The sequence below is a fragment of the Pygocentrus nattereri genome, chromosome 4 (genome assembly GCF_015220715.1).
Source record: "Pygocentrus nattereri isolate fPygNat1 chromosome 4, fPygNat1.pri, whole genome shotgun sequence".
NCBI classification, from domain to species: domain Eukaryota; kingdom Metazoa; phylum Chordata; class Actinopteri; order Characiformes; family Serrasalmidae; genus Pygocentrus; species Pygocentrus nattereri.
This window is the reverse complement of record NC_051214.1, coordinates 35671406-35684497: the sequence shown is the minus strand read 5'-3', so window position 1 is coordinate 35684497 and position 13092 is coordinate 35671406. Positions and strand designations below refer to the sequence as shown.

Here is a 13092-nt window from a genome sequence, read left to right as displayed (position 1 = left end):
AAGAGAGAGACAGAGAGAAAATGAGAGGAGAAATAAAATGAAAGAAAAGAGGAAAAAGAAGCGTTAATGGAGCAGACAAGGAAAGAGGGGATAGAGTGATAAAAGGAATGGATAATAAAAATTATAGGGAAAAAATGAACAGTGACAGAGAGAAAGAGAAAGAGAGCGTGAAGGAAGAGAGAGATAGAGAAAGAGCGAGAAAGAGAGGGAACAGAGCGACACAGAGAGACCCCTAATTTGGTGAGTGTGAGCGCCCCCTGGCGGGATGAGCGCGCTCACCTCTTCTTATCCTGAGCGAAAGAGGGTAAAGAACGGAGAAGAGAATGAAAGAGGAGAAACGGTGACAGGTTGGGAACAGAGTGCGTGTTAACGCGCTTCTCCTCGCGCGCTCCGCTCCGCTGTTTCTGAGCGATGACTAAAGGCGCTGCGCCGTTTCTGCGCGTTGACCGAGCTCATCTCACTCAGAGCCGGCCGCTCTCCCGCGCGGCGCGCTCGCTCCGCGCGCTGACGTTCAGAGCTGATCAGCGCGCGGCACAACACCATTAGCTCGCGGAGGACAGACACGCGGATGTGAACGCGCGGAGGAGCCGGTGAGCAGCTTTCCCGCGCTTTTACTCTATATGATCTTTAGAGGGTGATACATTACTGACCATAGCGCGCTCTCTCTCTCACTCTCTCTCTCTCCCTCTCTCTCGCTAACAGGAGGTAATCCCCTCCATGTGAGGAGGCGGCCCGGCTTGCGGAGGCGTGTTGTTTTTCTTTTTTTCTTTTTTTTTTACTTTCCTCCCTCGCCCTCATCCCCTCCACCCCCACCCCCCTCCTCATTCAAATCCTTTACTGGTCCTATATAAAGCGGGACTCCGGGCGCAGGAGCAGGAGGACAGGAGGAGGAGGAGGAGGAGGAAGAAGAAGAAGAAGAGGAGGCTGCGCAGCCTGAAAACCCCCCGAGATGGAGAGAGTAGGCGAGAGGCGCGCGTGCGCGGCGGGCACGGCGAGCGCGGCAAGCCGCAGGATGATGCAGGACGTGCAGGAGCTGGCGCGCGCGCACGCGGCCAAGGCTCTGCGGAGCGCGGCGGTGTGCGTGCTGCTGCTGCCGCGCTTCTTGCTCGCCGCGCTGCTCCTGTGGCTCCTCGACTTCCTATGCATCCGACGGAAGGTGCTCGCGAGGATGCGGGAGCGCGAGGGCGCGGACGGTGACAGCGCGGACGACCCGGCCGTGCGCGTGTCCGACTCAAACCGGATGTTCACGCTGGCGTCGCTGCGCGCCGTGTGGCACGGCCACAAGCTGGACTTCTTCAAGACGGCGCGCGTGGGCGCCGCGGCTCCCAACAGCGAGGTGGTGCCGCTCGCCGAGCACAAGAGGGCGCGCATCCTGGACTACGCGCGCGGCCGCCGGCCGCTCATCCTCAACTTCGGCAGCTGCTCGTGACCGCCGTTCATGCGGCGCCTGGCGGCCTTCCGCCGCCTCGCCGACCAGTACGCGGACATCGTCGACTCGCTGCTCGTGTACATCGAGGAGGCGCACCCGTCGGACGGCTGGGCGAGCTCGGACGCGCCCTACCAGATCCCGCGCCACCGCTGCCTGGAGGACCGGCTGCGCGCGGCGCAGCTCATGAACACCACGGTGCCCGGCAGCATGGTGGTGGTGGACACGATGGAGAACGCGGCGAACGCGGCGTACGGCGCCTACTTCGAGCGCCTCTACATCGTCAAGGACGAGGTGGTGGTGTACCAGGGCGGCAGGGGACCCGAGGGCTATCGGATATCCGAACTGAGGTGCTGGCTCGAGCGCTACCGCAGCGAGCTCGAGGGCTCCAGGGCCGTGGTGGTGCACGTGTAGGACACAAAACAAAACAAACAAGAGAAAGAAACGGAGCACGAGGAGCGCGTGAACGGAAGAGGGGTTGTGATGGTGGTGGTGTTTCTGTTGTTATCGTTGTTGTTGTTGTTGTTGTTGTCATCAGCGTTGCGAACGCATCGTCCAGAGACTGACGACCTAAGCTCAGACTGAAAAAACTAATGGAATCCACTCTTATGTTTGTTCATGTTGATTATCTCGTTGTGGAGCAGTTTATTTTTGTAAGGTCTGTACTGTGTGTGTGTGTGTGTGTGTGTGTGTGTGAGTGTAAATAGAGAGACTGTGTGTATGTGAATGATGAGTAAATTGGGGAGACTGTTCGCTGTTTGTTGTGTGTGTATGTATAATGTATAAATGAGGAGACTGCGTGCGTGCGTGTGTGTATATGTGTGTGTGTGTGTATATGTGTGTGTGTGGCCATTGGGCTGTTTTATTGTACTCTGGTGTTGTTGTGAAGTTCGGTTTTTAAAAGGATTTGAGCCAGAAAACCGGTACTGATGTATTTTGACACTAGAGTACTTGCAGACAGAAGAATGGCCTTTAGTACTAAATTGCCAAACATTGTTTCGTAAATTGTGTATATTTTATTGAGCAAATATTTTTTAAATAAATAATAGAACACCTACTTATTATTATTATTATTATTATTATTATTATTATGTGTGCATGTTTAATGTATTTTAGTGTACTGTATGTAGGCAATCAAATGCTATAAGCTTTGAAGTGGGGCTTTTCTTTTCTTGCTGCATATCTTTCTACTGACGTCCACTTATAACATTTATGTGGTTTTATGAACCAAAACCAGTTATCATTCATTTTTACTTGACATTTTCAACCTCTTTCTTAATCATAACCCTAGAATTAAACAAGCTGTGCCTTTAAGACTATAATATAGGCAAATGGCCTCTGTTCTGATTGGCTGTCATGTATTATACCACATTCAAAAAGTAACTTCAGCTTGCATGGGCAGAGCTAAATAGTTGTAGGCCAAATAGGGAGATGAATGTAAATGTGTATTTTTGTGACATCACAAACACTATGAATTCGAATTCAGTTTTTGCAGCTTGTTTCACATTTGTGGGGTGTACAGACTGGGGAGTGATTTGGAAACTTCAACAGTGCTCACATACTACACCAAACTCTTTTTTTTTTATAAAAGCAGAAAAAGTCTGTTTTTCATGATATGGGCCCTTTAAGACTTTTAATCAGCAAATGTTTGAAGGCTTGAATTTCATTGATGCAGCGGTTTAGAGATTAATAATTACATGCTTCAGCCCTAAGATCTTTCTATCTTTTATTCTGCATAACACACAAAAACTAGGCTAATATAAACAAGAGAGCACCACTAATTTACTCAAGATCCACAGGTTCAAGGGAAGCTTTAAACGACACTAATTAACCTACCCACTTTAGTTGGGTTACTGTGGTAATAATAAGGGTACATTTGGATATCTCTGTGTTTCAGTTTGGATGAAAGTAGTGGATCATGATGCTCGGGTGATCTATCCACATGACTGTTTCTGTCTGGGCTTTTTTCCCTTTTGCAGCCTATGAAATTCAGACAGCAAACTTGCGTCATCCTCAAGGTTTCTATGCTGATTACTTTTAAGGGATTTGTACAACCAGCATTACAAGGGTGAATCACTTCAGCTTATAAATACTGAGACGCAGGCGGGTGGCTTCTTTGTAGAAACGGTAGGAACTGTCGCTACTTGGGAGGTTTTCTCACGAGCAAGTTTTGTAGAATTACTGAGCGCTGCGGTTTTGAGGGCACTGTTAGGTAAGGTTTGATGTGGTACACATTTAACTTCACATGACTGTAAATGCTGATTTTGTAACACGCAAGCCTCCTAATCCTGTGCTTTACCTGTATAAACACGATAGCACAGCAGATCCCTTGGTTCCTCTGCTACAATTGTCGTATTACTTTCAATATGAACATGACCCGTCCAGTATCCAGGCAGATTAAAGCACAAGTTAATGTCTTGGATAAGGACTGTTCACACTGATTCCCACTACTGAGTGTTTTTACAGGGTGACTTGTAATTATTGGGCCTTGGACACAAAGCAGTGCCCTTTGAATGAGAAGTACACACACATGAACCCACACACACTCTCTCTCTCTCTCCGCTCTCGCTCTCGTGCTCTCTCTGAGCATCGAGCAGCAGGCAATGTGATTGGGTCCCACGTGGCAGCCGTCCGCGCTGCTTGATTTAATGTATTCAGTCCTGGGTGAGTAGCCCTTTAATCTGTGCGCAGTGCTAGCAGTGTGTGTTCCGCTCAGCTTCTGTCAGGGAGCAGTGTGATCAGCCGGCCTGCTCGCTGTGAAGATGCTGCAGCGTTCAGCCTGAAGCCACCCTCAGATACAGGGAGGGGCTGGTCACTCACCTATTAGGCTTGTCACTGTCCAATCCCTCCAGATACCTTTTTCCCAATTCACCAAACAGTGCTGTGTGATGGATTTACCAAACATATGCAGCGACAGGCCCAGTCAGGCATCCACTTTAAGGATTTTGTGAATTTGATGGAACAACATTCGGGCTGCGAAAGCTCCCATGGCTCTCTGAGGTTCTGGGAAGTCATTTTTGCGTTAGTCAAGGATGCTGCAGTGAATCACACAGACTCAAGAGGGCCTGGGAATGCTGAAGTGAATTCCAATGACACGAATACATAGTCACCACTCTGCTCACTGTATTATTTTTCTGAGTCAAGCCAGTCTGGTATTTACTGGTGCAGTCCACAAAAACATATTGAAATAAAATAAATGAAGGGTTTTATTGTAAAACACGTTATCATTTTCAAGAATTTTCTTTTTATCATGACATATTTGAAGAGAAATTTAAAAATCTAAAATATATGTATATATATAAAATAATCAATGCTGTATTATGATTAGCATCACTTTTATTAAGGAAATAAAATTTTGTTTCCTATATCAGTTGTTGTTCTTTTTGGAAAACTTGTATGCAAAATTGTTACAAACAAATATACAGTGTTTTGGAATTAAACCCTTCAAATATGGAAACACTAAGAAACTGATTCATCTGTTCAGGGTGTGAACATGTTATAAACCCATCAATAGAAATAGTCCAAAATTGGTTGAAATGCAATATTAATGTACATCAGTGGTGTGAGCAGAAATACATTTTTGGCTAGGTTAATGAAAAAGTGGATAGGCCAACCTGGTATATAGAATTTCCAAACAAACTGATGTCCTGTAATGTCAGTGAATCAGCCTGTGTTCCATTCTTAACAGTAGCACAGTCATCACTCTCAACAAGGGGATACAAAACGATAGCGATCAACCAGAAAGCCAGATTTATATAAAAAACAATCAACGTTGTTTCACCCTTCACTATGAAGCATGCGCCCAACAGGCACGTTTTCCCAATGAAGACGACACAACTAAGTTAAATCAGACAGCTGAGATGTACAAAGACAAGTCAAAAAAGTCATAGCAAACTAAAAACCTAAAACTAATCATCATAGGCTAAAGCATACTGTCATGGCAGGCTTGAAAAATATTTTTGAGTCATTTGTGTCTTTCACATGTCAGCTTTTATAGTAAAAGTGCACTGTAAGTACAAAATTTGCTCTAGGGGTTTAAAAATTTCTTTTGGCTCTGGATATATAGAAAATCACAAACTCTGTTGAATGAAATCTCAGGGCAGTGAATGAAGGGCTGAGAGATGAAATCAACTTAAAAATCTGATTAGATTAATAAATGTTCTGTATCTATTTGATTAGGTAGCCCTGTGATCAATCTGTGTAGGCCATTTTTTAAATATAAAATTGGACCTTAAAGAAAGATTTCAGTTAAATAAATATGCATTGTAACTATACGGGCCTAATCAGTGTGTACTTTTTACTTTCAGTAACTCAATGATATGTTCATCATGTGAATACAGGGTACAGTAGTGCAAACACTGTTTCCAGTTTTCATCACCAGCATCCAGGGTCAGCAACAGCGGCTGCATGTTTCATGACATGGCTCCATGACTGTAGTGTCTCACCCTTATATGGCTATGGTATATCTTGTTTCACAGGGAAACCAAGCTTTCAACTCTAATGTGGCTTTTGTGAGTTTTTTGCTGCTTGTTTATTCATCTATATTTCTGCTGCAAGCACTGTCCAGTGTAGTCTACTGAAGGTGTCCTCTGGTGCTAATGCTACTGATTAGTATGGTTACTGGCTAATAAAATAGACAAACTGTCTGCTCTAACATGGACACAATGGGAATACCGGGAATGCAGCATTCTGTGTATACCAGCCCCTGATATTCATCTAACTGGTTATACTTCTGTGAGTCTACGGACAAACTGGTAAGAAGAAAGGAACTGGGCTGGCTGAGTTTGTGAAAAACAGATGGTTTAATCCCAGTCACATCATAGTTAAAGAAGTAATATGTAAGCCAGACACTGAAATGTGTGTTGTTGTCATGTGTTTCCATGTCATCCTGTGTGCTGTGTACATTCCACCTTTAGCATGTGACGTCATGCACTCAGTGCAAAACCAGAGCCCTAGTGCATTCATTGCAGTGTCTGGAGAGACGTCAACCACGTCATCATGTCAGTCCACTTTCAGCAAGTTTGCGGAAAAGATAAGCAAGATGAGAGAGAACAAGATGCTGGACCTGCTGTATGCCAGTGCTGAAGAAGTATATAATTCTACAGTTCTTCCCACCCTTGACCATTCAGACCATAACTTGGTTCACATCACTTCATGGTACAAGCCCATGCCTCTGAGACAGGTAGCATCTACAAGGACGGTGAGGAAGTGGTCACCTGAAGCTGGAAACACTGAGGGGTTGTCTTGAGGCTGTACAGTGGAATGCCCTATGTGAACCACATGTTGATGACATTGATGTAATAATATCATGCATCACTGACTACATCAGCTTCTGTGTGAGCTCTGTTTTACCCTCCAAGACAATCTGATGCTTTCCCAACAACAAACCCTGGCTTACCAGTGACTCTAAAGAACCAGAAGAATGGAGCATTTAGGGCAGGGGTTCGAGAGTACAGTGAGTTTGAGGGCCAGAATTTTTGCTGATTGACAGGTGTTCAAATACTTATTTGCAGCAGTAACACACAAATAAATTATTAAAAAATCATACATTGTGATTTCCGGATTTTTTTTTTAGATTATGTCTCTCACAGTGGACACCTAAGATGAATATTTCAGACCCCTCCATGATTTCTAAGTGGGAGAACTCGCAAAGTCGCAGGGTGTTCAAATACTTATTTTCCTCACTGTATATGGTTTGACAATGGCCCCCCTGTTTCCTACACAGATTAACACACCTGCAGAACAATGCTATGGGTCATTCACAGCCTCACTGTCCTCGACCACAACATTCATACCTATGACCATCAGCAACCACTGTTTTTAATATATGCCTCTCACCTGGACACATTAAGCAGGACTATGAGGATCATGTTCTTCGATTTCTCCTGTGCTGTTAGTGGAAAAGCTTCAGTTGATGCAGGTGGCTGATTGTATCATCTCATTGATAATGGACTATCTGACTGGATAACCTTGGTGTGTGTGACTGCAGGGTTGTATCACAGACAAAGCGATGTGCAGTCTTGGGGCACCTTTGACTTCAGGTACAGCACAAATTCATGTCATCTGCAAAAAGTCTCTGTTGTAGGGAGAGCTTTATTCTATGATATTGTGTGCTGGAGCAACAGCATTAATTAGACTGTAAACACTGTTAAAAGCTGTTAATCCTGGTTATGTTCATACTCATTGGGCTACCTCATACCATTTACTGTGATACCTGCTCTCATGTAAATACAACAATCTGTCTTATATGCTTATGTAAATATGCTAATAGTGCCTCTGTTCTTACTCCAATACATTTTACTCTGATTTATGTTTTACGTTTTATCTTTGTCTATTTTTTTATGTCTATTTTTATTTCTGCCTAATATCAGAACAAAACTTTGTATCTCCAAAATGGTAACTTTACAGGAAAAGGCAAAAAAACATTACTTTCAATGGAACCAGACTTTTATGTGAGTCATATTGGGCCATTTCTTTTGATCTGTTCAAATCTGATCTGATCTATCTACACTATATTTCCAAAAGCATTCGATCATCTGCCTTCACACACATATGATTTTGAGTGACATCCCATTCTTAATCCAGAGGGGTTAAATAAGATGTCAGCCCACCCTTTGCAGCTATAACACTTTCAGCTCTTCTGGGAAGGCTTTCCACAAGGGTTAGGAATGTGTTTATGGCAATTTTTGACCAGTGCAGTGACCAGTTCCTGAAATGCATTTGTGAGGTCACACTGTGGCCACATGAAGTTTCGAGGTCTGTAGCTCTGTCAGTTTATGTGGCCAACCACTTCGTGGCTGAGTTGCTGTCATTCCCAATCACTTCCACTTTGTTATAATACCACTGAGAGTTGACCGTGGAATATTTAGTAGTGAGGAAATTTCATGACTGGTCTTGTTGCACAGATGGTATCCTATCACGGTACCACACTGGAATTCATTGAACTCCTGAGAGCGACTCATTCTTTCACAAATGTTTGTAGAAGCAGTTTGCATGCCTATCCTCTCAAGATCATGAAAGGGACTTGCAATTTAAAAGCTACATTTGAACAAGGGAGCTACAGATTCTGTCATAGCAGCATATAGCTTACAGCTGGACATGTGGATGGTTTAAAATGTCCTGCTGGGAAAATGCATTAATGATGTTAGAAAAAACAGTGGCATTAATCATCATGTTAACTTTGACACCACTTGTAAGAATTTTTTGTTTGTTTTTTAAAACAGCAAATATGTTTTCTTCTGTGTGATCTAGGAGATCACACCATGCATCATACAAAGCCATAATCATCTAAACATCATATTGTACCCCTCTTCTAACTAGAAGACAGGTTTTCTTAAATGTGCTATGTGTTCGTACAGGTCTTGCATGTCGCTACACAAACAGTTTTATAGGCATAGTCAACACAATCTATCTAGAGATGAAGAGGCTAGACACACATTGCAGTCTTTCTGGAACATCTAGATTGATGGGATGTAACTCCATGTAAAGCAGTGAAAAGATAAGATGAACAGAATATAAAAACTACCTATGAAATTTATGACATCCAGTGTTCCCTGGCCACGTGTGGTAAATTACTGGGACATCTTCTGCTGGTTTTGATTAAACGTCTTTTTTATAAGTTGGTCTTATCCTCTTTCACCCTTTGCCTTTTTCAGTCTTTCACATGTAAACCGTGGAAAGGTCTTTACAAGGTCTTCAAAAGTTTCCAACCTATTTTCTGTGTCTTTATCACACAATCAACAGTGTCTTATCAGCAGTATCTCAACTCATGATCTCCTTTCAGCTGGCCAATATTGACCCGAAGGCCCAGCGTGAGAAAATGCAACAAAATTAAAGGTGCAGTGTGCATTTATTTTAGGGGTGTCTATTAGCAGAAATGGAATAGTCCACAAAACCATGTTTTCATTAGTGTTTTCATAAGCACCTGTAACAACAAATTATTGTGTCTTTGGTTGCTTAGAATCAGCCCTTCAAATCTACATAGTCAGTGGGTCTTCCAACAGTGGCCACCATATTGCACCACCTGTTTCTACAGTAGCCCAGAATGGACAAATCAAACACAGTCTTTAGAGAGTCTTTCGTTTGATGGCAGAAAACTCAATGGCCACTATAGGATCCACTACACACTTGAAAACGGAGGGGTCAGGGAGGGGTTTTTTAATCTGCAATCTCACTAGTAACTTAGAGTAGCAAGACTAAATAGACTTAAAATGATGTAAATAAGCACTGATTTAAGCTCAAATAACTGTCAGCTCACTGATTCACTGAGTGATACAGTGTCAGGACTGATGTCAACCAAAACTATTGAGAGTGTTCCATTCATAACAGACATGAGAGCCAAGACGCAAAGAAAAATTTACCTTCAGCAATCAGAAAATTACTTTCTCCCAGTGCTAAGTTGCTTGTTACACGTAAATAGCTGAAACCACATACCTGATGTTTTGCAGCCCTACTTGTAATTTACTGTGTGTCAAATGCAATTGAATATGTTATGCAGAGTGCTCTCATTAATTATGAGGGAATATAAAATCAGAAGTATTCATCATCCAGTTATGTTTAAGGAAAGTACAGTAACTCCACCATTTATTTCCATACATACACACACACCACACACACACACACACACACATATATGTGCATTTTAATAAATAGTATGACATATATCTCACAGATTTAACCAATAGAAGTCACTTATATTGTCCTCATATTTTTGTTGAATGAAAAAAAATATCTTGAAAATGGTAATTTTACAGAGGAAGTTAAAAATATTCTTTGCTTTTCAGCACTTCTATTAGGTTCTATTGGTTCCATTTATGCTGAATTTTTGCAGGGACATCTGCTGAGCTCAAATCATGCAGAGATACATGCTTTTTTGTTGGTTGGGGTTCTATTGGGCAGCACTAGTGATAAAATTACATCGATCTTGGGATGAGACATGAAAGGAAAACAAACAGGGATAGAAAATCAAAGCAACCAACAATGTCAAGAGAAAATGTGGCTGTGGCTTTTGTATGGCTGAAATTCAAAGCTGTATATGTTCATTTCATTTTCTTTCATTCTTTGACCAGTTGAGCTCACTTTTGCTAAGCTTTACTTTAAACCTTAAATTCATCACAGTCATCTCCGTAATTCGTGTAAAGCATTCTGTAACTCAGAATGCTTTACAACTGAATAGTAAAGTTAAATAATAAAAATTAAAAACACAAATAAGAAACAAAATGAATAAAACTAAGATGATCAAAGAATATATTAAGGTAAAATTACAAGTAAATAAAATAAACAGCAATAGTGTTTTAATTTAAAAATAGTTTAAAAAGATATATTTTTAAATGATCCTTAAAAATATGTACTTAATCTGAAAAGCAAAAAAAGGAAAAAAAAGAAGAAAACTAAAATGATCGAACACTGAAATCAAATACAATATGATGACAATCCAATAAAATGAAGGTTTTAAGTAAAACTTAGAAGACCTAAAAAAGATTCATTTTCAAGTTTCTTGAAAATGTGTTCTGAACTTGATTGCTTACAAGTAAGAGGTGTTGAGTTTCACTGATTAGAAGCCTAAAAACTGAAGGCAGCCTCTCTGTTATTTGTGTAGTTTACGCAGGGCATATGGAGAAGGCAAGAATCTGCTGATCTAAGATCACATGTTGGAACAGAAAATGAGAAACACTCACTGAGGTACACAGGTGCTAGACCATTTAGGGCTTTAAAACCAAATTAAATTTTTTACAATCTATCCTGGAGGACCAAGGGATCCAATGCAGATTTCAGAAAATGAGAGTGATACGGGCTCTTCTTTGTCATTGTTAGGATCCATGTTGCTTCATTTTGTGTGACATGTAGAGGATGGTATGTTTTCTTAGGAAGCCCAGTAAGAAGATCTTTACAGTAATTAGACCTACTTGTGACAAATGCATGAACAAGGGTCTCTGTATTGCCCTGGGAAAAGGTCTGACTCATTTGAACAATATTTCTCAGATAATTTTACATATGACACCAAAAGACCTAATTACTCATGATTTAGTTCTCTCTGAGACTCTTGGAGCCACATATAAGAATGTCAGTTTTGTCCTGATTAAGCTGCAGACAATTTTTTGCCATGTATTTGGGATGTCAGGCATACAATTTGTTAGCCTGTCGACTGAGTCTTGACTTTCAAAGGGAAGGGAAATGTATAATTGTGTGTCATTATTAGCTATGAAAGTATACTTTATGTTTCCTGATCACATTTCCTAGAGGTAGCATGTACAGTGAAAAAAAGCGGCCCTAAAACGAAACTTTGCAGAACTCCAGGGGGAACCTCAAAAATTCTAATTTTTGGATGAATTATTTACCAGTGCAATAGAGCACTTTCTGTTCATCTGATACAATTAAAAACCAATCTAAGACCCTGAGATGCCAACCCAGTTATCAAGTCAATGAATCGGGATCCCATGATTAACTGGGCTTAGGTTAAGTGGGACCAGAATGGATGGTTTACGCGAATCAATGCTAAGTCTCAGGTCTCAGACCATTACTGTCTCTAATGATTGAAGCAAAATCCTCAGTGAATGTTTTCTAGTAAGCTATTAGAAACCAATTAATTTAATTGTTTATAAAACATATTTTTTCTAGGATTTTACTTACAAATTTAAAATAGTTTACCATGTGTATAAAAGTCCTAAGTTCCTGATCACCAATTACATTAAAAGATGTCATAGCCGATGTAAGCATTGGATCAGGACAGTCATACTTTACTCTTGTCTTTGTGTTTGTTAATTAGACTAGAGAATTATGACTGTCTTGATTTTTCAATGACTTGATTTTTTGTAAATTATAAACTGTTCCATAAAAAAATCATAATATACTGGCACTTTTTTCTCCATATGCAATCAGCTTTGTGACAGCTTCTCTTAAGCTGGTCTCTTTCCTCATTTATCCAAAGAATTTTTTGAGTATGTAAAATTTTCTTCCATTTATAACAGACTAGACCAAGACACACTGTAAAAACTAAAAAGATATATTTAAAAAGGAAAATAATTTATTTTAAACAGACCACTTTTTGGTATTCTTTTCAAAAAGGTGGCTGGTGTGTTTTGGATTGTCAAAACTGAGCAGTATTTTTTCTGATTTTTATAGATTTACATCTAAAATGACTTTGTACTTTTCCAAGCTCATGATCCCCCCAATGAACACAAGCTACACAACACCACACCCCCGAATTTTGATGTTTCTCCCTCTGTGCATCCTTAGTGCAGCCTGGTGGGAATTCTTGATGTTGCTCTAGAAGTGTGCTGTTAAAAATATATCAGGTTGTTAAACATTTTGAAAATTGAGTTTACCAATAGCTAAATGATTAAAGTGTCCAAATATACAGTATTTTGGGACCACTGCATACAAACATATTGGTGCCACTGAAACAATGCCAACTATCTTCATTTTTGTCATTTTTTATTTTATTACAGAATTTGAAAATGCTTGGAAAAAAATATTTAAACACGTTTTAAATCCAGAAGGCTTTATCATTTTGGAGATTTGTTCTGACAGATATATATATATATATATATATATATATATATATATATATATATATATTATATACTGGTAGTAATTAGCATTTTTATTCTAATTTTCATTCAATTTTATTCTCATGTTTATTCTAATGTTAGTGTTTTTTTTTTTCT

The 13092-nt window shown here is 40.7% G+C and overlaps 1 protein-coding gene across 1 annotated transcript; it reads left to right on the top strand.

Moving 5' to 3' along the window:
• The first annotated feature begins 291 nt into the window (after positions 1–291).
• Positions 292–2483, top strand: dio3b (iodothyronine deiodinase 3b). Its single transcript, XM_017682990.2, has 2 exons — positions 292–590; positions 703–2483. Exon 2 carries the CDS (start codon positions 950–952, stop codon positions 1838–1840), a length of 891 nt encoding a protein of 296 aa, XP_017538479.1. The 5' UTR covers positions 292–590; positions 703–949; the 3' UTR covers positions 1841–2483.
• The last annotated feature ends 10609 nt before the right edge of the window (positions 2484–13092 follow it).